At 32.8% G+C, this 25296-nt stretch overlaps 1 protein-coding gene across 5 annotated transcripts in view; it reads left to right on the top strand.

Annotated features, from left to right (window-relative positions):
* The window catches only part of VPS13C (vacuolar protein sorting 13 homolog C), a 168828-nt gene that overhangs the window by 71247 nt on the left and 72285 nt on the right, over positions 1 to 25296 (top strand). For all 5 annotated transcript variants that reach the window (XR_012022719.1, XR_012022721.1, XM_072808964.1 and 2 more), the window contains 16 exons: positions 72 to 231; positions 1002 to 1118; positions 2013 to 2116; positions 2327 to 2494; positions 2955 to 3259; positions 5149 to 5296; positions 11859 to 11967; positions 15499 to 15635; positions 17826 to 17982; positions 18536 to 18615; positions 19159 to 19218; positions 19841 to 20006; positions 21539 to 21655; positions 22959 to 23062; positions 24097 to 24264; positions 24855 to 25159. Coding sequence is in view for 3 of the 5 variants with exons in the window: in XM_072808964.1 (XP_072665065.1) it covers positions 72 to 231; positions 1002 to 1118; positions 2013 to 2116; positions 2327 to 2494; positions 2955 to 3259; positions 5149 to 5296; positions 11859 to 11967; positions 15499 to 15635; positions 17826 to 17982; positions 18536 to 18615; positions 19159 to 19218; positions 19841 to 20006; positions 21539 to 21655; positions 22959 to 23062; positions 24097 to 24264; positions 24855 to 25159 (2405 nt within the window). In the remaining 2 variants the exon portion in view is untranslated. The remainder of the gene's footprint in view (positions 1 to 71; positions 232 to 1001; positions 1119 to 2012; positions 2117 to 2326; positions 2495 to 2954; positions 3260 to 5148; positions 5297 to 11858; positions 11968 to 15498; positions 15636 to 17825; positions 17983 to 18535; positions 18616 to 19158; positions 19219 to 19840; positions 20007 to 21538; positions 21656 to 22958; positions 23063 to 24096; positions 24265 to 24854; positions 25160 to 25296) is intronic.

The following is a 25296-nucleotide window of genomic DNA, read 5'->3' as shown; positions in this document are numbered from 1 at the left end:
TTCAGGTCCATCATGGAAATTATAGGTGTAGTTGGCCTGGAAAACTAATTTTCTTTATAAAAAATTTCTAGGTGGCTTTTTCATCTTTAAATCTGTTACTGCAAACACAAGCTCTCCTGTCTTCTATTAATTATCTGACAACCATAATCCCATCTGATGACCAAAGAAGTGATACCAAAGAAGTGCAAATTTCAGATGAAAAGCAACAAAAAAACTTAGCTCTGCAGAAAGGTATGGAAAACATTTTGTTTCTTGTTAACAAGCATGTTAGAATTCTAGAGGTAAATGGAGAATCTTAAAGACCATTTAGTTCAGTCTTTTGAGTGCCATTTTCTCCACTTCTGTCCTTTTCTTCAAACAAAATAATATTTGGTAACTGCCATATAAAGCAGAGGTAACTAATACTGTTGCTTTAAAAAAAAAATCCTGTTTTTGTTCTTTGAGAATGGGAGGAATGCTTTAGGTGGATAATAGGGAAGAAAACTTATATTTACATTGAGTTCTTCCTCCCCTACAATGGCTCCTGAACTCCATGGAGGGTTATCTTCCCTTCTATCATACAAATAAGGAAGTAAGGCCCAGAGACATGAGAGTAGCAGTGCAGAAATAGTATTTAGTTGGCCAAGAGCCTAGATATTGGGTCAGAAACAATTCAAAAAAAAAAAAAAAAAAAAAAAAAAGAAACAATTCAGTTTGAATCCTGCCTCTGTGACTTAAATTATGTGACCATAGGCAGTTATTTAACTTCTTTGAATTTCAGTGTTCTTAATGTTATTTATTTTATGTTTTTTTGTTTTTAAATTATAAATGTAACATCTCAATATGAAAAATGCAAACTGTACAGAATATATAAAACAAAAAAATATTTGAAATCTTTAAGAACTTGAGAATTTTATAATTTTTTAAGACAGGACTGTGGATCACTTAATCTAAGGAAGAAACCTTAATAGAGTTTGAATTACTAGAATCCCATGTAATAGAATGCTTTGTTTTATTTTTAGCGATTGTATCCTCTAAAGATAGGGACATTATTGACTTCAGGCTGTTTGCCAAATTGAATGCTTTCTGTGTCACTGTTTGTGATGAGAAGAACAATATTGCTGAAATCAAGATTCAAGGTAAAAGTTTTCATGCTATTAAAAATTGTTTAAAAGATAGCTTTTTAAAAAATGTTAAAGAATATATAAATGTAGGGCTCTGAGCTGTGAAAACTGTTTTTTTTTGGGGGGGGGTAATTTTTTTAATGACATTATTGAACTGCATGTTTTCTTTGCTCTTTGGGATGTAGATGCTGTTCAGAATCTGACCTTCAAATTGAAACACACATGTTAGTGTTTTGAATCTTTCTGAGAGTCTTCTCAGAGGTGAAAAGAGATACTAATGTCCATGTAGGGATGCTATTGATGGGCTGGGATAAATGTCAATCCAGAATTGAGGTTAAGATCTGTGAATATGCTTTATCTTGGCACAAATGCAAAACAACTTTATAATGAAGAAAAAATCTATGAGCCCATTATGTTCTTTTATGCAAAATCTGCTAAAATGAATCTGACTCTGTCTTTACCAGCTCATTGTGATATGATAAACATAAAGAATATGTTTAATGAAATTCTTGAATAAGTTAAAGAGAAAAAAATTACAGGTTTTTTTTTTTGTTGTTCTTTTCAAGCTGGCAGTGTATCTATAGTGAATTTGATTCATGAAATTTAGAGCTTCTGTGTAAATAAGATATAAAAGATTTCCTAAAATCCCAAGAAAATCAATTTGTATTAGGTGTAATTTTTTCAAAAGGTTGAAAATTTAGGTAATTGACTTATAATGAATTTGTAGGTTTTATTGTTTATAACACTAAAATTATGCAATATTGCCACTTATTTATCAGTTGGGAGTTCAAATGTAGCTAAATTTTAAAAAATATCACCCCCAAATAAAATTACACAATGAAAAGAAACCTCTTAAGATCTTATTATGATAGGTCTTTAGAAATTATAATAATGTAATTTTTTTTTCAGGTCTTGATTCTTCTCTTTCTCTTCAGTCAAAAAAGCAGTCACTATTTGCCAGACTGGAAAATATTATTGTTACAGATGTGGATCCTAAGACAGTCCATAAAAAAGTAGGTGTCATAAATAGATAGCTAATTATTTTTTGATAATTGAATATGAAATTCTGTTTTTAAATGTATTTTAAGAAATCTTAATGAAATATATTTTGATGCACAAATGTTTCTAGAATGATTGTAAATATGAGCCTTTTAAATGGGAAAGGGGACTTTATTTTGTCATTATTCTCTTGGACAGAGTACATTCAAATCTCTGCTTTTCAGGCTGTATCAATAATGGGAAATGAAGTTTTTCATTTTAACTTGGATTTGTATCCAGATGCTACTGAGGGAGAGTACTATACTGACATGTCCAAAGTGGATGGTGTTGTATCACTGAATGTTGGCTGTATTCAGATTGTCTATCTTCATAAATTCCTCATGTCACTTCTGGTAAAAAATCTCTATTTGTATATTGATTTTTCAACTTAGAAATAAGTCTGGTAGTTATGATTGCAGATCTCATAAACTTTGGATTTTAGTATGTGCATTGTTTTGATTATAGATATATTACTGTAGAGATCAAAACCTCTTTTTAATAGTTGAAATCTGAGTCATTTAATGATTTTTGTCTAGAACTGGAAATAGTTTTGCCAGGACAAAGCCAAATATTCAAGTGAAAAAACATACTGAAATTATTTTTTTAACTGTCTTCAGCTAAATTACTTTAGCCCTTATCAAGTAGCTCATAAATATAGATGGATGATTGGTGATTCCTTTCTAATTCTAGATAAATAAGACTCAATTGAAAGTTATGTACAGGAAAAAAATTATGCATAGATGAAGAAAAAGATTGCATTATTAATGATGTGCTTGTTATCTCTTTTTCTCCTTTTATACTTTGTGTCCACAGAACTTCCTGAGCAATTTCCAAACAGCCAAAGAGGCTCTAAGTGCTGCTACTGCTCAGGCTGCAGAAAAGGCTGCCAGAAGTGTGAAAGATCTTGCCCAGAGGAGTTTTCGTGTTTCTATCAATATTGATCTGAAAGCACCAGTTATAGTCATCCCACAGTCTTCCATTTCCGCTAATGCAGTAGTGGTCGATCTTGGGCTAATTAGAGTTCAAAATCAGTTTAGTCTTGTGTCTGGGGAAGACTGTTTAAACCCTCCAATAATTGATAGAATGGATGTACAGCTAACAAAGCTCAAGCTCTCTAGGTATACTTTCTTTCAATAATTATGGATTTAAGTATGATTTAATAATTTCCATGAAATTTTATGTCCATTGAAATTCATACCCACAGTGTTTCTGCTGTACAGAATACTTTATTTTTTAATCAGCTTTTTATTATGAAAAATTTCAAACTTACAGAAAAATTCCAAAAATATTACCACGGATACACTTAAGAGTCCTTCACCTAGGCTTACCAGTTATTTACATTTGCTTTAACTTTTAAGTATATGCATATTATTATCATTTAAAGCATCTTTTTAATTTAATTTTTCCAGTTGAGATGAAATTGACATATTATCTTAGTTTCAGTTGTATAACATGATTTGATATTTGTGTATACTGTGAAATAATCCCCACCATAAGTCTAGTTAACATTTGTCACCATACATAGTTACAGTTCTTTTTCTTGTGATAACTTTTAAGATCTACCCTCTTAGCAACTTTTTTTTTAAAGATTTTATTTATGTATTCATGAGAGACACTGAGAGAGAGAGGCAGAGACATAGGCAGAGGGAGAAACAGGCACCCCACAAGGAGCCCAATGCGGGACTCAATCTCAGATCCCAGGATTACGTCCTGAGCTGAAGGCAGAAGCTCAACCACTGAGCAACCCAGGTGTCCCTCTCTTAGCGACTTTTAAATATACAATACTATATTATTAACTAGTCACCTTGCTATACATTATATCCCCAGAACTTATTTTTTTAATTGAAAGTTAAAATATTTTTTGCTGAACCTTTTGAGTATAGACATCTTAACCCTTTGCTCTAAAAGCTTTAGTGTGTGTCTCCTAAGAACAAGAACCTGCATCCTCTTATATAACCATAATGTAATTTTTAAATTCTGAAAATTCAACACTGATTTAGCAGTAATATCTAATGTATAGTCAATATTCATATTTTACCACTTATTCCAATAGTATCCATTATAGTCATTTTCCCCTTGATCCAGGATCACATATGGCATTTAATTGTGTCCTGTACTACTGAGGGAGTTTTCTGTATTGGTAGTTACTTGCTCTGGAATAGTTCTTCAGCCTTTCTTGGTCTTTCATGATGATGATGGTTCTGAAGAGTACAGTCTAGTTGTTTCATGGAATGTCTCTCAGTTTGGTTTTGTCTGAGTGATTCCTCATTATTTAATTGAGCTTAAATATTTTTGGCAGAATACTATGTAAGTAATGATGTATCTGAGTTCCCACCTGATGAACATGAAAGTCTATACATAATCAATTTTAAAATAATTTTCTACCCCATCCAAGGACAATTAATTATCCTAAATAAAAAAGGAAAAATATAAGGCAAGTCCAGCAAATATTCCCAGAGAAGAGCTTTATCAAATTCTTTTTTTTTTTTTTTAAAGATTTTATTTATTCATAAGAGACACACACACACAGAGAGGCAGAAACATAGGCAGAGGCAGAAGCAGGCTCCTTGCAGGGAGCCCGATATGGGACTTGATCCTGGAATCTCTGGATCAGGCCCTGAGCAGAAGGCAGACAGATAGATGCTCAACCACTGAGCCACCCAGGCATCCCTTATCAGACTCTTTAGAAAATGCTAACTGTTCATCTTGCCATTTTTTTAAAAGCATATCAATGCATGTATTAATCCTTGAACAGCTATATTTGATGATTTCCCCCATATACAATATGAATTTCTTTAAAAAATTTTATCCATGTGTGACCTGCTATTTGAATAAGGTTTTCTTGCTGGCTAATTGTACATCATGTATTTTAATCTGTCCCTAAAGTGAATTATTGATTGAGATTAGAAAATACTTAAATAGCACTATTTCAAATCAGTGTTTAGAGCAGCAGCTTTTGATTTTGTGTCTTTTTAATGATAGGTTGCATTTTCTTGTTATTCATTAGGACAGTGATCCAGCCGGGTACCTCCCATCTTGATATTCAGCTCTTGCACCCAATTAACTTGGAATTTTCTGTAAATCGGAATCTAGCTGCATCTTGGTATCACAGAGTGCCTGTTGTAGAAATTAAAGGACATCTTGAGTCAATGAATGTAAGTATATGAGTGAAAAAAACTCGTTCCTGAAATTTTAGGTTCTGAAGACTTTCTTAGCATAAACCTGTATGATATGTCGAATTTTTTACTGATTGGTGTACAAAAAATTTCAGTGAGATGTTATCCAAAAGAATGTTTATTATTTAGTGGAATTTAATCTTCAGTTAAGTGTCGTTTAACATTTATGTATATATGTATAATTGACCTATAACATATATTAGTTTTGGGTATATAACATAGTGATTTAACATTTATATACATTACAAAATAGTCACCACAATAAGTCTGTTATCATCTGTCACTTTACAAAATTAATATATTAGTGACTGTATTTTCCATACTGTATATTACATCCTCATGACTAATTTATAAGTGGAAGTTTGCACTTACTAATCCCTTTCACCCATTTCATATCCCTAATCCCCCTTCCCCTCTGGGAACCACCAATCTTTTTATCTATGAGCCTGATTTTTGTTTTGTTTTTTAGATTCTACATATAAATAAAATCATGCTGATTTCTGTATTTGTCTTTCCCTGACTTACATCGTTAGGCATAAGTGTTATTGTTTTCTTTGGGAAGATAAGCAGTAGTGGAATTGCTCTATCACATGGTAGCTCTAGTTTTTATTTTTTAGGAACCTCCATACTATTTTCCATAATGGCTATACCAGTTTATATTCCTATCCATAGGACCTGGGGTTCCCATTGCTTCATTTCCTTGCCAGTACTAGTTGTTTCTTGTCTTTTGGGTAATAGCTATTCTGAGAAGTGTGAAGTGATATCTAATTGTGGTTTTAATTTGCATTTCCCTGATGATTAGTGATGTTGAACTTCTTTTCATGTGCTTGTTTGTCAATTCTGTGTCTCTTGGAAGAATGTCTATTCAGCTCTTCTGCCTATTTCTTAACCAGATTTTTTTTTTATTACTGAGTTGTATGAGTTCTTTATATATTTTATATATTTTGGATATTTAACTGCTTATTAGATACATGATTTGCAGATATCTTTTCCCTTTTCATGAAGGGAAAATGAATTACAAATGAAAGGTTGCCTTTTCATTTTACTGATAGATTTTGTATTTTTGGTGCAGAAGCCTTTTAGTTGATGTAGTTCCAATTGGTTACTTTTCCTTTTGTTGCCTTGCCTTTAGAGTTAGATCTAAGGAAAGTCTTTAAGACTGTTGTTAAGGAGCTTAACAACTATACTTTTTGTTTTGTTTTGTTTTGTTTGTTTTTTAGGTCTCACATTCAAGACTTTCATCCATTTGAGTTAGTTTTTTTATATAATATAAGAAAGTGGTCCAGTTTTATTCATTTACATGTAGCAGTCCATTTTTCCTGTCATCATTTATTAAAATAGACTGTCCCTTCCCTACAATATATACTCTTGCTTCCATTTTATAAAGTAGTTGGCTGCATTTACGTAGGTTTATTTCTGGACTCTAAATTGTTCCACTGATCTATGTGTCTGTTTTTATACCCAGTATCATACTGTTTTGACTGCATTAACTATGTAGTATAGTTTGAAATAAAGGAGAATGATACCTTTGCTTTTTTCTTTATTAAGATTGTTTTGGCTGTTCAGGATCTTTTGTATTTCCATGCAAGTTTTAGAATTATTTGTTTTAGTTCTGTGAAAGATACCATTGGAATTTTGATAGGGATTGCATTGAATCTTTAGATTGCTTTGGGTAGTATGGACATTGTTAATTATTCTAATCCATGAGCATGGAGTTTCTCTCCATTTATTTGCGTCTCCTTCAATTTCTTTTATCAGTGGATGAGTATTTTATTTTATTTTTTGGTGTGATTGTGAATGGGATTGTTTTCTTGATTTGGTTTTCTGACAGTTTGTTATTAGGGTAAGGAAACACAATAGATTTTTTTGGTATATAAATTTTGTATCCTGTAGCTTTACTGATTCATATATTAGTTCTAAGAGTTTCTTGGTGGAGTCTTTAGGGTTTTCTATATATAGTATCATGCGATCTTCAGAGAATGACAGTGTTACTTCTTTTTCAATTTGGATGCCTTTTATTTCTTTTTCTCACTTAATTACTATGACTAGGACTTCCAATATTATGTTGAATAGAAGTGGTAAGAGTGAGCATCCTTGTCTTGTTTCTGATTGAGAGAAAAAGCTTTTTTAGCCTTTTACCCTTGAGTATGATGTTACCTATGGGGTTTTCACATATATCCTTTATTATGTTGAAGTACATTCCCTGAATACCTGGTTTGTTGACTTTTTATCATAAATGGATGTTGAATTTTGTCAAATGCTTTTTCTGCCTCTATTGAGATGATTATGTGATTTCTATCCTTCATGATTGATTGAACCATCCTTGCATCTTTGGAATAAATCCCACATGATCATGGTGTATGATCTTCATAATCTATTGTTGAATTTGGTTTGCTAATATTTTTTTAAGGATTTTGCATCTATGTTCAAAATACAGTATATAGATGTGTCTTGTTTATTTTATCCACTTAGCCGCTCTGTGTTTTAATTGGAGAATTTAGTCCATTACATTTAAAGAAATTGTTGATAGGTATATACTTTATTGCTATTTCGTTAATTGTTTTCTGGTTGTTTTTGTAGTTCCTCTCTGTTCCTTTCTTCTTTTCCTATTCTATGCCCTTGTGGTTTGCTGACTTTCTTTGATATTATATATAGATTCCTTTCTCTTGTGTATTTACCTGATGTTTTTGCTTTGTGCTTACTGTGAGGCTTACATAATTTATCCTGTGCATATGGGAGACTATTTTAAATTGATAACTACTTAAATTTGAACATATCTTAAATTTGAACACATCCAAAACTACTCCTTATTCCCTACCCCCCGACAGTTTGTTCTTTTTTTTTTTTTTTTTAAAGATTTATTTATTTATTTATGATAGACATAGAGAGAGAGGCAGAGACACAGGCAGAGGGAGAAGCAGGCTCCATGTTGAGAGCCCAATGTAGGACTTGATCCCGGGACTCCAGGACCGCGCCCTGGGCCAAAGGCTGGTGCTAAACCACTGAGCCACCCAGGGATCCCCCAGAGTTTTTTTTTTTTTTTTTTTTTTTTTTTTTTTTTTTCAGAGTTTGTTTTTGCTGTCACTTTTTACATCTTTTATTTTTACTACTTTTGTTTTTTAACATTTTTAGTAGTTTTACAAGTGATTAATCTACTATTTTTACTATATATTTACCCTTTCCAGTGATATTTTTACTTTTGTGTTTTTCTTGATTAATTAGTGCCGTTTCTTTTCATCTTAAGGAAGTCTTTTTGACATTCTTGTAAGGCTCGTTTAGTGGTTATAAACTCCTTTAGCTTTTGCTTGTCTGAGAAACACTTTCTCCTTCTATTTGAATGATAAACTTGCTGGGTAGAGTAATCTTGGTTGGAATTTTTTTTTTTTAGTGCTGTGAATATGTCATCCTACTTCTCTGACTTGTAAAGTTTCTGCTAAGAAATTTTCCAAAAGCCTTATGGAGTTTCCCTTAAACCTAACAGGTGTTTTTGTCTTACTGCTTTTAAGATTCTCTCTTTATCTTTAGTTTTTGACATTTTAATTATAATGTGTCTTGGTATAGTGCTTCTTAGATTCTTTTTTTTTTTTTTTTTTTTTTCTTTTTGGTACTTTCTGGGCTTCATGGACTTGAATGTCTGTTTCAATCCCTAGGTTAGAGAAGTTTACAGGCTTTATTTCTTCCCCTCTTTTCTCCTCTGAGACCTCTATAATGTTAATGTTCTTCTGTTTGTTGTTGTCCCAGAGATCCCTTAACATAGCTTCATTTAAAAAATTTTTTAAGAATGTTGTTGCTTTGTCTTAGTGAGTTTTGTTGCTTTATCCTCTTGTTCACTGATCTGTTCTCCTTCATCGACTCTGCTATTGAATCCCTCTAATGTATTTTTCAGTTCAGTTTTTTGTATCTTAGTTCTCTGACTCCTGTTTGGTACTTTCTTATATTTTATAACTCCCTGTGGAAGTTCTCACTGTGTTTACCCATTCTTCTCCTGAGTTCAGTAAATAGCTTTATGATCATAACTTTAATTCTTTATAGGGTGGATTTCTTATCTCTAGGTCATTAGGTGTTTTTCTGAGGTTTTGTCTTATTCTCTTATTTGAAAATACTTATTTGCTCATTTTGCTTGACTTTCTGTTTTTGTTTCTAATTATTAAGTGAAACAGCTGCTTTTTTCTGTCTTGAATGGCCTTGGTTAGGGGATGATCCTTCTCATTCAGCATTGCCATAGCTTGTTTTCTCTTGAACTTTTGTGGTTGCCTAAACCACCTGATTTATTATTGGTATGGACCCATTGTTTAGGGTCTGTCAAGATCTGTGAGTGAATCCCAGAGGAGGAAAGTTATTTAGCACCTAGTTTCAGGCTGATTAGAAGCCAGACTCTCAGGCAACAGCTTTTAAAATATTCAAATATATACAGTCCTTTGGGACTGCATTCAATATCTTTGCTGGGCTCCAGATGAGGAGATGTGAAGGTCTCCATTGAACAACAATTGAAAAAATCGGTTTATAAGTTGGTGTATAAAGGAGTGCATGAACTCCTTTCTAGGAAGTCTTGTCTAGCTGTAATGAGGCTAAGGGGATGTGCAAGGCTAGTGTCTCCCTGTCATACCCTGGAAACACCTCCTTAGTCTCTAGGTGTGTGGAAAACCTGAAGTCTGTCCCTTAGGCTGATGCTCAAGGTTGAGTGAATAGGTCTTTTTCACAGACTGAGGGTATGTTTCAGTATGCTGTCTTTGCACTAAGAACTGTCTTTTTTATTGTTATGGTCCTGTGGAGCTCTGGAACACCAACCCTCTTGACTAGCAGGACCAGGAGATTGAAGGGTATTGACTTTGTGGATTGCACATGCCTCCTGCCTTTAGGAAGACACCTGTTGAGTGTAGGGGGCAGAGCACGCTCACTGGCTTCAGGAAGGCTCTGGGAAAATGTCTTAACTGCCTGTGTCCATGGGCTTCAGTGCCTTGTGTGCAGTGTACTAACTTTAGGCTGGGAGTGGAAAAATGCCAGGAGCACTCCCCATCTCTTTAGCCACGGGTGTATTGCAACTGCTTGCATTTGCAAAATTTAGCTAGGAAGTGGGAGAATTCCTCTGGGCCAGCCAGGTTGCTAGGGAGCACTGCAATTGCCAGTGTACTCCAGGCTCAGCAACTGTCGTGACTGCTCCCCCACTCATCCCAGCAAGGCTCTGGGAGGGTGCTGTGTCTGAGCTCTCTTGTCTATGCTAGCAGGCTATATGGTGAGTGCAACAGTGGTATCTGCTAGCATGTCAGTCTCCCAGGTTTATTTCAGATGTCTTCTCCTTCTACCAGTGCCCCCAGATCAGCAAGTGAATTTCCCTCACATATAGTCTAGGTGCTTTTCAAACTGCTGTTTTTCCCCTGGATCTTGGGGCAAGCCCTTTAAGAGGGGAATGTTTGTCTTAGCACTTTGGGACCCCTGGAGTTCAGCCCTATTGCTCTTCCAAGCCAGACATTCTAGGGGCTCCTCGCTGTGGTACAAATCCCAGGGCACGGGTACCCCATGAGGACCACCAACTCCTCACTTCTCCCTGAGAAGAACCTGTCTGGTGAGATCCTTCTCTTTTGTGTGACGAAGAGAGAAGGATCTCTGGGGGTAAGCTTTTTTGGGAGACCATGTCTGTCTCTTCCTCTCCAACTCATCTCATTGTGGTCCTTTTATCTTTTGTTTTGAAGAGCAGTTTATCAGGATTCATGTCTTTCTCAGGGAAAAATGACCCATATGTAGTAGTATATTTAGTGTGTACATTGGAGGCAAATTCAGCATCTTCTTATGCCACCGTCTTGGACCCCTCTCCATTATTTAACTTTTTTTTTTAAAGGTTTTATTTATTTGACAGAAAGAGAGCATGTGAGAGCACAAGCAGGGTTAGCAGCAGAGGGAGAGGGAGAAGTAGGCTTCCCACTGAGCAGGGAGCCCGAGATGTAGGACTCAGGACCCCGGGATCATGACCCGAGCCCAACGCAGATGCTCAACTGACTGAGCCACCCAAGCACTTCCATACTTAACTTTTAAATTTGCTATATGTACGCAATAGCAGAGATCTATGTGTAAGTTATATATTAGCATATTATATCTCATTCTATATGTTATATACCCATACTTTTAGGGATATCTAAGTACCTCTATAGCATTGAGGGAAAAGCTTATTTTTTATATTGAAGATAGCCTTTTTATTTCATTGGTGGTATTATTTTTAAAAATGTAGAATTTTTGTTTTTTTCTGAGTTTGTCACTTTTTTTAGATCTGATTTCTTTGATTATTATCTTTCACTATGATTTATAAAGTAGATGAAACTAATACTGACTTATAAATCACATTTTTTCTCCAAACATTTTATTATCTTAGAAAAATTTAAAAATGAAATAAGTAGTGAAATAATTAAGTGTGTAGTGAATATATAATTTTTCAGTCATTGTGTTAAGGTTATTCTTTCTTTTATGTCTTATAAATAGAAATTTATTTTCTCTATTAAAATTTACATTTTAAAATGAAGAATCTTTGTCTTTTAATGATATTTTACAGGTTAATCTGAATCAAGAAGATCTTAATCTTTTATTTAGAATACTAGCAGAAAATCTCGGTGAGGCTCCTGAAGACGTAAATAAAATGAAACCAGGAGTACAAAAGACAGGTGAGAGACTGACAGTAGGTGGCATAATACACATATCCACTTATTTTATAATTTAGTAGGGGCGACAGACTATAAAATTAACAAATATATATTTATAAATTGTGATTTGTGTTCCCATGAAATCAAAGAAGATGTTATTTGTTGAATAAATATCAAATAAAACTGTAGTAAGGGCTGATGGACTCTTAGTTATGTCAACAGTCAGTTACAGGTTCAGAACTTTTTCTAAGTTGCATAAGTTAGGAGAACCATAAAGAAGCTTTTTAAATCTGGTGGATTCTTGAAATAATTATTGAATTTGCATGTATACAAATGAAAGTATTCAAAGTTGGCAGTAAGCTATGGTAACATACTTAATCTGATTTCTAAATTAGGTTTTGTAGTAAAATATCCTTAAGAGTTGAAACATTTGATAAATTACGCCTTAGCAAAGAAAATACTGAAAAATTGTCCTGCCATAAAAATTCAGAGAATTTAAATTATTAGTTGCAATGGCTTTTTAATTTAAAGGCAAAGTAACTACCAGACTTAATTTTATAAACTGTTTTCTATATATATATTATATGCACAGACATATATAATCATATTTTCAAAAAAATGGTACTATCCTATAAATGTGTGTGTGTGTGTATTTCTGCACTTTGCTTTTTTCATTTAAATAACAGTTTATTTTGGTGTTCATTCTCTATAAATATACTATGTACAGATCTGTCTATTCTTTCTAATGGCTACCTGATATTAAATTGTCTTGAAGTATTATAATTTATTTAGCAAGTCTGTGTTCATTGACATTCCAGATGGTTTTAAAAGTCTTTTACCACATTGCCTGAATATCCTTGTCCATACAGTTTTATAAGTGCATGATATCTGTGGGGGAATACTAGAGCTATTTGATTGAAGGGTATTATTAACTTAATATATGTTAAGTTAATGAATTTAATTAATTTAATTGAACATTTTTGGCACATCTTACCAATTGCTTCCCTTAGAATGTGTACTATTTTTGCACTCCCACCAGTTCATCTTTCTGTATTAAAATTTTTGCTAAATAAATGCTAAGTGAAAAATGGTATCTTACTGTATTTTTATTATTTAAAAAACCTTTTTTAAAAACTCTTATTACGAAGCACAAATAGTAAAAAACACAAATCTTAAGTGTACAATTCAGTGAATTTTTATGTATAGCTATACCATGTAGCTGTTAATCACCATGGTTAATATATAAAACATTTTCAGCTTGTCCCAGAAGGCCTCTTCTTCTTTTTTTTTTTTTTTTCAGAAGGCCTTTTCTGTGCCCCTTCCTAATCAGTACCAAACACCCACCCTACCCTTCAATCCACCAGAATTAATGGTCTTCCTAATTTTTAATACCACGGGTAGATCAGTTTTGCCCATTCTTGAATTTTACAAAAATGGAGTCATACAGAATTTATTCTTTGGTTTTCCTTTTTTTTTTTCAGTCATTATTTCGTTTGTGCAATTCCTCCATGTTGTTTATGTGTAGCAGTAGTTCTTTTAATCCTGCTCATATTCATCATGTGAATGCATTAATATTATTTTATCAATTCTACCTTTGATAGAAAGCATTTGGACTGTTTCCATTTTTTGACTGTCTTGAATAAAGTTGCTATGAATATGAACATGTCTTTTGTTACACATATATACTGTCTTCTTTTGGTTGTATAGGTAGGCCTTACATGTTAGGCTCATACACCAAACGATTTTCTGAATGATTATACCAATTGTACCAATTTACCAGCAATGTATGAGAGTTGTTTCACATTTTCTCTCTTTTTAAAATAAGGTTTTATTTATTTATTCATAAGAGACATAGAGAGAGTCAGAGACAGGCAGAGGGAGAAGTAGGTTCTTTGTCATCTAGCCCGTTGTGGGACTCGATCCCAGGACCTGGGACCATGCCCCGAACCAAAGGCAGAAATTCAACCTCTAAGCTACCCGGGCATCCCATTGTTTCATGTTATCACTAGTCCTTGGTATTGTCAATATTTTTAAATTTAGCTATCCTTTCTGATACACAGTGGGATTTCTATGGTTCTTATTTTTTCCCTGATTATTAATGAAACTGAAACCTTTTCATATGACCATTTGGATCATACTCATTACTGACCATTTGGATATCTTTTTTTATGACATGACTACTCAAGTCTATTGACTATTATTTTCATTGAGTTTTCTTTCTTAGTGATATATTGGAGTTCTTCATTCATTCTGTATATGAGCCCTTCTTGGTTTAGTGTGTTACATGTATATGTGCTGATATTGGCATAGAAATATCCTATCCCTATCTGTGATTTGCTTTTCATTCTTTTAATGGCTCTTTTATCAATAGAATTAGTTAATTGTAATGAATTTCAATTTATCATTTTTGAAAGTGATTAATGCTTTTTATTTCTTATTTAATAACTCCTTACCTATTTCAGGAATTATTTTGTAAAAGCAAAATATTTGCTAGAGTTATTTCCCCTGGATCACGCTTTGGAACAGTACTGGAATAAGGTGATAGCTAAGAAACCTCACCCTATGTATTTCTTTATCAGAGTTAATAATTGACAACAGTGGTTTTCCATATGGTTTTCTGGTATGGTTTATGGTATAATATTCTTGTGTTAGTGATCATAGATAACATTCACTGCAATAGTATTGATAACTAATGTAATGAAATTGAGGGTTAGTTGGCAGTACAGGCTGTCATGGGACTGATGAGTTTGGACTCTATTATTTGCTATCTCTGTGATGTTGGGCAACATCCTGACTGTCTGAACCTCAATTTGCTCATCTGAAATGAAGATAGTAAAGTTTCTATCTTGAAGGGTTGATATAAGGATGAAATGAGACAATCCATATATAGCATAGTGACTAGCACAGAAGTAAGCACTGGGCATATGATAACTATTATTAGTTTTGTGTATTACAATTTACAAAGCAATTTTATTGCATTTCAGGGTATGTGAATTTCAGCACAGTATCAGTTTCATACAGCTTTACTTTTGCTTTTTTGTATGGCATGAGAGGTTGTAAGCATCCCTCCCATTTTATTTCTTTTCTAGCCTTAACTCTTGTTATCCTCCTCATGATTTAATCATAGCAAACTCTGTTCTGTTTCCAAAACCTATCATGATGTGCTATGATTTTCCAAAATATCTTATTCTTGGATGTCTTCTCTGTATGAGGAGGTCCTTAAGCTCTACCTGAATGATAACTCTCTTATTAAACCTTTCTTGACCTCCCCATAACCATTTTATGTTCTGTATTTTCTACAGTTTTCTATAGTCTATTAACATTTGTCCATTTAATGTGACCAGGTGTAGTCTGCATCTTCTCTTTGTATTTTAAATGTTTATATCTCTTCTGTTAAACCATAAGCTTTCTAAGGGCTGGAGCTACGTGTTACTAATTTGTGGATTTTCAGAGTTTACACAGGTCCAGAATACTCATACATGTCCTCAATGAGTATTTGTGGAAAAAAAATGTGTGGATGGAAATGAAAGAATTTCTTTTTAACATCTTTAGGTGAAATTAAAGGACCGCTTGAAATTTCTACAGCAAAACAAGATGTACATGCTTCCCATGGTACTTCAACAGCTGGAGTGGAAGAAATGAGATCTGTAGACATTATTAATGTGCTGCTGAATTTTGAAATCAAAGAGGTATATAATTGTCATCTATTTCTATAAAGTGAATAAATAATAGATATTTGAAATCACCTCTCCTAAAACTTGTGGATTATTGATATGTATGAAAAAAAATCTCAATGTAGGCTATTTATAATTTGTATGTAGCAATACAATTTGTAGTAAATTTGAGAGTTTATGAAAGATGAGTTATATTTGGGGTATATACTATTTCATAGAGAACATGGTAACTTGTCCTGTAACATGCTTTTCAGATGATTTTAGGGATGTAGCTTGCTTTGGATTTCATATTAGAAAGTTAGGAAAGGGAAGTAGTGACAGAAATCCTTTGTAAATTTTAGAAACCCTTATTAGAATAAAACATGTAAAAATATGTCTATATTTTTAAAATGTTATATTATCATATATAATATACATGCAAATATATATGATATATTTGGCACAGATCTCTTTTCCGTTAAGAAATATGTTCTAGGGATCCCTGGGTGGCGCAGCGGTTTGGCGCCTGCCTTTGGCCCAGGGCGTGATCCTGGAGACCCGGGATCGAATCCCACGTCGGGCTCCCGGTGCATGGAGCCTGCTTCTCCCTCTGCCTGTGTCTCTGCCTCTCTCTCTCTGTGTGACTATCATGAATAAATAAATAAAATCTTTAAAAAAAAAAAAAAAAGAAATATGTTCTATTACCACTATCTGCTTTCCGTCTGCAGAGTCTTGAGGAAAGAGTAAGTGGATTTTCCTTGTCTGTATTTGCACATTCAAATATCCATTGCATGTGCTAAGTGCTGAGGATAGAGTTAAAAGGCAGAAACTCTGAACAAGAAAACAATTAAAATTTTTGTAAGTGCTCCCATTACAAAAGTGTCTGAGGACATTGTGGCTATAATAGTAAGCAGGGGGCATCTAAGCAGGATGAGAGTGTCAGGGAACATTTTTTGGAGGAAGTGACATTTGAGATGAGCTTTTAAGGAATATAAGTAGAGTCTGAGAAAAGGAGATCAGGAAAGGAGCTGGGTGAGTAGATGAGAAAATGTAGTAGACCCAGGGACTTGCAAGAACTTTCTTGCAAAATCCCTTCATCATTATATATATATATATATACATATATATATATATATATTTTAAAAAAACATATATATATATATTTTAAAGATTTCATTTATTTATTCATGAGAGACACAGTGAGAGAGAGAGGGAAAGAGGCAGGCAGAGACACAGGCAGAGGGAGAAGCAGGCTCCATGCAGGAAGCCCCATGCGGGACTCCATCCCAGGTCCCCAGGATCAGGCCCTGGACTTAAGGTGGCGCTAAACTGCTGAGCCACCCTGGCTGCCCTCCCTTCATCATTATAGTAGAGATCATGTTCTTCCTCTAAGTTAAAAATAATAAACTTTAAAACAAGTGAGTTCTACTTTTCTTATCTGAAATATATGCTTTTCAACTAATTTCTTTCACCTTAACACTTTAATGTTTTTGTGGTTAATATTAGAGTTATTGCAGATAAGCTTTAATAATTGAAACAATGATAGATGAATCATTCTATTTGCAAATGAGCTTCATTAACAAGTATGCATAGAAAACCCATAAGCTGTTTTTAATGTCATTTATAATAAATACTATTATAGTTCCATTCCCTGAAGACATGGAAAGCAGGGGAGGCAAATTTGCATTCCCCCAAGCCAGTATGTGACACTATCTTAAGACATTTTTGGTTGTCACCATCTGAGGAGAGGGAACTGCTGACAACCAGTGTGAGAGACCACTGTTACCACTAAACATCTTAAAATGCACAGATCTACTCCCTCACTACAAAAAATTATCCAGTCCAAAATGTCAATGGTATCAAGCTTGAGAAAGCTTGCCTTAGGATTAGTATAAAAATTGACCATTTATCAAATAGATTTCCAGATGAAAGGCCATCCATCAGACTAGAACTTCTGAGAATTAGGCAGAACTACTTTCTTTGTTTTTTTAAATCTTACCTTAAGGATCACTAGAATACACTGGCAGTGTTTCAGAAGTCCCAACAAGTAAGTGTACTTTCCAAAGTAAATAACACTAGGCAATTTTCTAGGCACAAATAGTAGTACACATCTTTATATTATGTGAATTTTTTTTATTATATCAGTCTGAATGGCTATGAAATTGTTGACTTACCTTCATGATATATTAGTGGAATTGTATGTGATAATACTGGGGCCTTTTCTAGGTTGTGATTACTTTGATGAAAAAAGCAGAAAAGAAAGGAAGGCCTTTACATGAACTGAATGTCCTGCAGCTTGGAATGGAAGCTAAAGTTAAACCCTATGACCTGACTGCTAAAGCTTATTTAAAAAAAATTAGTATGCGATGCTTTGAGTTCAGTGGTAAGTGTGAAGTATAGTCTGTGTAAATTATTCATGTTAGAGACATGGTCTATACCTTTTTGTCAGTAGTAAGTACATTTATTAATGTTACCATAATTATTTAGTTAATTAAATTTCTTATGTTGATAAAAAGGAATTTGATATTTAAAAATTTATTTTCTATATAGTTACCATAAAGTAAGAATATATCTGAATACACTTTTTATTGTGTATCAAGCCAACTTTTAAAATTGTTATGGATGTTTAAAGTTATAGGAACTCTAGGGGCTAACTTTAAAGCAAACATCTTGAGAATAATCCTTAGTTTATTTTATAGCTTTTTTCTTCAATATATTCTTTCTGATTTGTTCAAATGAATAATACCAGTAGTGTAAATATTAACAAAAGTTATAATTGACTGGTACTGGGTTTTTTTCAAAAATTTTTATGGAGTTTTTTTTTTTCAAAGCCACTTTTATTGAGGTATGATATATAAGCCTTAAAATTCTGTTTAAAAATACATTTGAAATGTCTGAAAGACTTACTGGAGTGGCCCTGTGTTTTTTATTTTTAGACTCTGTAGGAGAGCCGCTTCACATTATTAACTCTTCTAATGTAACTGAGGAGCCGCTGCTAAAAATGTCACTGACAAAGGTACCTGGTTTCCTTCTAGGATTCTTTAATATTTGAATATATGAAGTTGTGTAATTCTCCCATATTTCATATTTCAATTTTCCTCCCTATAATTTTTCATTCTAAAGCTCATTGATTACAGTGAATTAGCAAGCATCCAACAATAATCTTTTGAACTAACCCTTATATTGAATAAGTGAGTATGTACAAAGTTTTGTGGTAATCTGAAGCAAATTTATCATAATCTATATATGCTGGCATTTTCCCTTACCTTTAGCATTTATTCCTACATAGGATAAAGAATTTTAGTTTTTGCTTCTATAGAGTGTGAGAAATGCTTCAGGATTTTTGGCACATGCCTCTTTGCCATTAAGAAATATGTTTTTAGTGTTTTCATATCATCCTTGAAAAGTAGAGCATGTGTATGTACATATATATGTGTGTGTGTATATATGTAGGTACATGTGTATATATCTATATAAGTATATATTTGTATATATATTTTTTCAATGTCTGAGTTCTTAGTATTTTCAACCCCATGGTTTAATCTTCCACTATTTCTAGGCAGACAGTGATGGACCAGAATTTACAACCATTCATGACAATACCAAACAGAGACTGAAGGTAAGTATTTTCTAATTCACCATAAGGCAGTATCATAGTGGAGTTAATGAGTAGAGATAAGTATTTTCTAATTCACTATAAGGCACTGTTAATGATTACATCTAGCTTTGTAGCCATCTTTCCATGCACCCTCACCAACAATTAATATACTTTTAAAGGGAATTTTATACATGATTATTTGGCCTAGTATTGATGGTAGCATTAAACATTTGAATTACATATTGGCTTTAGGGTTAGAATAAAATTAAGGACAAGGCTAAAAGTATGGCTCAGTACAGATATAGTTTACGATATATTTGAGTTTATATAGTCTGTCCTGAATGCATCTGAAATGTTATTGATCTAAGGCCCTATATTACTTACTGTATCTTTCCTTAAAACCCACCAGTTAAGGTCTGAATAACAGTTGAGCATGAGTGGGGGCAGACTGTCAGTTTATTGTCTGATTGACATTAACCAGTGATTAATAGTGAGTTCTTTCTTAAAAAAAAAAAAAAAAACCTTAATTGATATTTTCGTAAATGAACTGTTCTTCAACATATACAAATAAGTATATGTCACCATGTAACATAAAAATGTCACCATATCTGAAATCTGCCTCTCTAATTGTTTATTATCTTAGGTTTCATTTTCATCCTTAGACTTAGTACTTCATTTGGAAGCTTTACTATCCTTCATGGATTTCTTATCATCTGCTGTTCCATCTTCTGAACCTTCCTCTTTGGAAAAGGAATCATCTGAGCTGAAACCACTTGTGGGGGAGTCCAGAAATATCGTTGTCAAAGCTGGTATTAACTTTTGAGTCATGGTCTAATACTTTCTGTCTGAATTTTTAATAATCATATGATAACTTATATTTTCAAGCTAAGACAAATATTTAGCATCTTAATATTATAGCTGCTCTGACAGATTTAATTTCAAAACTAAGCAAATTTTACCTCTGCGGTAGGGACAGGATAATTTTGTGAGAGATTTAAAAGAAATTTTAATATTAATCATCTATTTGTATTTTATTTCACTGTCTATCCTTTACATAAAATAAAGTTGTACGTAGGTACTTTGTATTGATGTCTCTGCAGCCTTCACTTCAGTGCAAGTGAGAACAGAAGAAATTAAAATATGAATACAGTCATGCATAGTACAAAGGCCCATTTCTGTCAGTCACATAAGTGTTTTGTAGGGCACAAAAGGAAGAAGAATATCATGGAAGAGACAGACTCATTTTAGTTTCTAACCAAAATTGAGTTTAAATCACATAAAGTTATGGGCATATGTTCCTTAAGCATATGGCTTGTGCTATGAGTTAGATATGATGTTATCCTGAGTGAACATGCACCTGTTTTCAAGCCATATATCATCTAAATTATTTTTCTTTCATATGACGTGATTTGAATATCTAAAACTAGTAATTTAATTTTTAGACCCTTACGTGTTTTGAGTGACATCTGTATTACTGACATCTTTAAAGCATAAAGCTTTAGTAATATTAAATCTGATGTAAGGATGAGAATTTTTTAACAAGGTGTCAGAGCAATACTTTTGCTATAAACTAAAGAGTTTTATTGTTGTGTACTTGTTATATTAATATCTGTGGAAATACTTCTTTATATAACATACATATATACATACATGTGCACATACAATTGGATAAATTAAAGAGCAATGTTTAAGTTCACAATAAACTACAAAAGTTATTAATCCAGAGAAACAGTCTTCCAATTGTGCTCTCTAGTTGATTTTAATGGTTTGATTATAGTTTTTATGGTTTGATTTATATCTTAGGGGAAAAAAATCGCTGTTATCACCTTAGTGATTAAGGACTGATGTCCTGTGCTTTTTTACAGTATTATAGGAAAAGGAATGTTTCCCTCATCAAGACATATCTCTAGAAAAATATATCCTGAATTTATCAATCAAGACCTGGACCAAAGTTAGATTAATGGAATCCATTTGATTGTGATTCTTATAGACAATACACATACTTTTTTTTGTATTTTTTAATCTTTAGCTCTTTATACTTATGCCTCATAGACCTAAACCTTTTTTCCCAGAAGAAAAATTATAGGAAAGTTTCCATCTAGCAAATTGTAATTTCAAGGTTCTATTAAAGGTTGCTTTTATTCTTAAGTTGGAGGGGAATAGACTCGTTTCTGATTGGCATTTTAAAATTGAGTAAAATCCATATTAATTTTATGTTATCTTAACGGAAGTCTTTTTGATTCTTCATAGTTCAAAATGTACTTTTTGTGAATTTTACATTATTTAGTCTGTTATACCATCTTTGCACTTTGCTAATCTCAAGGTTTCTGTTATTTTTCAGTATCTAGCAGTACTTCTCAAGATGATGTGTTTGATTTAAAGGTCATAGCTGAATTAAATGCATTTAATGTCTTTGTCTGTGATCAGAAGTGTAACATTGCAGATATTAGAATACGTGGTAAGTAATGATTTCCTTGGCATAGGTATTTCTGTTTCTTTACATAGACCTCAAGGAAGAGTGAGCTTGTGTATGTTAGGTTTCATATGAGTCATCATTTTGTTTACTTATATTGAAGACTTGCAGAAACTTTTCAAAGATGTACTTTGAAATGTTGGACATGGATTTGTTAGGATTCACAGCTGACATGAAACATTTCTTACATATTTTTCAAATTTTAGAATAAATCTAAGGCTTCATTGCTTATGTTCCTTTTATATTTTCAGAATAATATAACCTTAATTTAAACTGATAAATTAATATCACAACTCCTCACTAAATAAAGAAAATGTTACTATCTTTATTTCCCTTGTCTTTTGTACATATAGAATCAAAATAGAAGTACCTAAAGGAAATTTTGTAAGCATTACCTACCCATCATCAGCTTGATGAAAGAATAGGTTCATATTATACCATGGGTTCTTGAACCAGACTGCCAAGATTCAAGTTTTGGCTCTAACACTTATTAGCTGACCTTGAGAAAATTAATTAACTTTTCTGTATCTTAGTTCCCCTTCTGTAAAATGGAGATAATTATAATAATTATTATGGGATTGTTGTGATAGTTATAATAATTATTTTTAGGATTATATACACATTTACATATACTTAGAAAAAGAGATTGGTACATAGTAAGCACTTGAAAAAAAGGTTAAAAAGTAAGTACTATTAACAGTTATTACTAAGTATCTCATGGATGGCATAGTAATAGGTTGAACTTATTACTGGGTCTTAGCTATAGGCATTCTCTTTTACTAAGGAGTGGTTTTAAAAATCATTATGCTTTTAGAAATTATGGGAATAACTAAAATTTTTTGGAGGGAAAGATTATATTTTAGATACACTTTATTGTAGAATGAATATTTATTCATCAAATTATATTCATTTATGCTTAGTTATCAGAGCATTAGTTTTCATAATAAGTGCTTGTTAAGAAATACTGTGTGTCTTCCTCTGTGACTACTTGTGATCTTGCTAGTGCACAGGATATTTGTTTGAAAACCTGTGATTAATTCTCTTTGAAATTTGGTTTTGTTTGTCTTTAAAATTTCCACAACTTTTATGTATGAAATACCTGTAGCACTTAAAGATATTGTAACCTTTATTCGGCATCTCATACATAGAAGTTGATACCTTTAGTATGTGTAAGAGTAATTTTATTCATTCTTTATCTTGGTAGTGTATTTTTTTAACTTGATAAAATACCACTAAATTGGGTCACTTGGGTTGGATGAAAAGTTTGTAAATGTTATGTTTCCCATAGGAATGGATGCCTCTATTTCTGTGAAGCCAAAGCAGACTGACATGTTTGCCAGACTTAAGGATATAGTAATTACGAATGTTGATTTGCTGTCCATTCACAAAAAGGTACTTAAAAAAACAGGTTTCAGGAAGATGAGGCTGTTCGAGATGGCAGGGTAGGAAGGTCTTGAACTCACCTCCCCCCACAGCCATAATAATTCTACAGAGACAAGTGGCATAATTGTCTCTGAAAAAGTCTTGAAAACTAGATGAATAGCACCTTCACAACAAAAGATAAAAGGGCCATATTGAGATGGGTGGGAGAGGCAGAGATTCAAGTATTTCATTCATTTTGAATTAAATTTGTTATATGGCATAAAGACAGTGGTCCAAGTTTATGCTTTTATATACAGCTGTCCTGTTTTGTTGATAATTATACTCTTTGGCATGTAGCTGTCCAACACATTTATTGAAAATATTGTCTTTCCTCGTTGTGTAGTCTTGCCTCCTTTGTTGAAAATTAATTGATCATGTGTACATGGGTTTATTTTGGGGCCTTCTAGTCTGTTCCATTGATCTATGTGTCTCTTTTAATGCCAATACCATACTGTTTTGATTACCATAGCTTTGTAGAATCTAAGACTGGAAGCCGTAGTACTCCTAGAAGAAAACATACATGGCAAGGTCCACATTGGTTTTAGCTAAGAATGTACAGATTAATAGAAACCAAAAAAATAACATCAGAAAATGTTTCAAATGAAAAATAATTTCCATATTGAAATTTTGTTTTGATTTTTGGTTGAGATGCCTTTATTCATTTGTTCGTTGTATATTCATTAATAGTAATGTGTCAGGCAGTTTGTTAGGGATTGGATATGAATATGGCTATTATGTGCTTTCACATTGTGTATAGGCTGTATGATTTGTAAGTTATATCTGACCAATTAAGTGACTGATATTTCCATTAATTAAAACTTTTTTTGTAGAAATAGGAAAAAGTTTTGTGAGCAAAGTGTTTTTAACAATTTATTGAAGGTTGAATTTAAATAGTGCTTCTTCATATGTTAAGGATTTTTAATTAGGAAACTTATTTATATTTCAGCTCTTTTGATATAGTATAGCTCTTTTGATGTAATAACCAGTTAATTTAATAATTTTAGGCTGTCTCTATTTTGGGAGATGAAGTCTTTAGGTTCCAAATGACTCTTTATCCAGATGCTACAGAAGGAAAGGCCTATGCTGATATGTCTAAAGTGGATGGGAAACTTAGCCTAAAAGTGGGTTGTATCCAAATTGTTTATGTTCATAAATTCTTCATGTCTCTTTTGGTAAGTTTATTTTTAAATGTATTTATTTCTCATTGAGACCTAAATATCTTTGCCTATACATTTGAACTTAGTCAAAATATTTACTAATAGGGCTGTGTGCTAAACACCTAGATGCTGAACAGAATATTATAGTGAAGGAAATCCTTTACATGATGGATAACCAGATGATTTTTTGTTATCTTTGTTACCATTCTTTCACATTTCCATTGTTACATAATTTAAAAGTACTTTTTTTGTGTTTTAATTTAGGTATTTTCAGTGTTGTTTTATCAAATACCCTTAAAGATATTTAGCTAAAAGAATATTTTTATGAAGGACTAATATTGGATTTTATGGGTTTTAATTATAATTGATCAACAAAGCCATATAGTTATTTTCTTCTAATTATTTCCATGTAAATGCTATGGGCTGAAGAGTTTTTATCTGTTTATGCCTCTTAGCAGGGCTGTTATTCAAGGGTTATAAGTTATGGATTTCTACCTAAACAATCAGAGGTGATGGTTGTTAGTATCTCAGAGTGTGTCTGTCTAGACTTACACTCTCCATATATACAATCATAAATAAATCTAAATATCAGTCTCTTTCAACAGAACTTCCTCAACAATTTCCAAACTGCCAAAGAAGCTTTGAGTTCAGCCACAGTCCAGGCTGCAGAAAGAGCTGCTTCCAGCATGAAAGACTTGGCTCAAAAGAGTTTCCGCCTTTTGATGGATATTAACTTGAAAGCACCAGTTATTATCATTCCTCAGTCTTCAGTATCGCCAAATGCTATTGTAGCAGATCTGGGTTTAATCAGAGTTGAAAACAAATTTAGCTTGGTTCCTATGGAACATTATTCTCTTCCTCCAGTCATTGACAAGATGAACATTCAGCTAACTCAGTTGAAGTTGTCCAGGTACAAATATACAATTCATTTGTATACTACTGCTAGAAACAGAATTCTCATAAAATCTTTGGTAGGGATAAAATACTCTCATGATTTGTGGTTCTCATCCTTGCTTTTTATAATTATAAAACCATGACCATTGGTTT

The sequence above is a fragment of the Canis lupus genome, chromosome 32 (genome assembly GCF_048164855.1).
Source record: "Canis lupus baileyi chromosome 32, mCanLup2.hap1, whole genome shotgun sequence".
In the NCBI taxonomy this organism is placed as follows: domain Eukaryota; kingdom Metazoa; phylum Chordata; class Mammalia; order Carnivora; family Canidae; genus Canis; species Canis lupus.
This window is presented reverse-complemented; position numbering and strand designations above follow the sequence as displayed.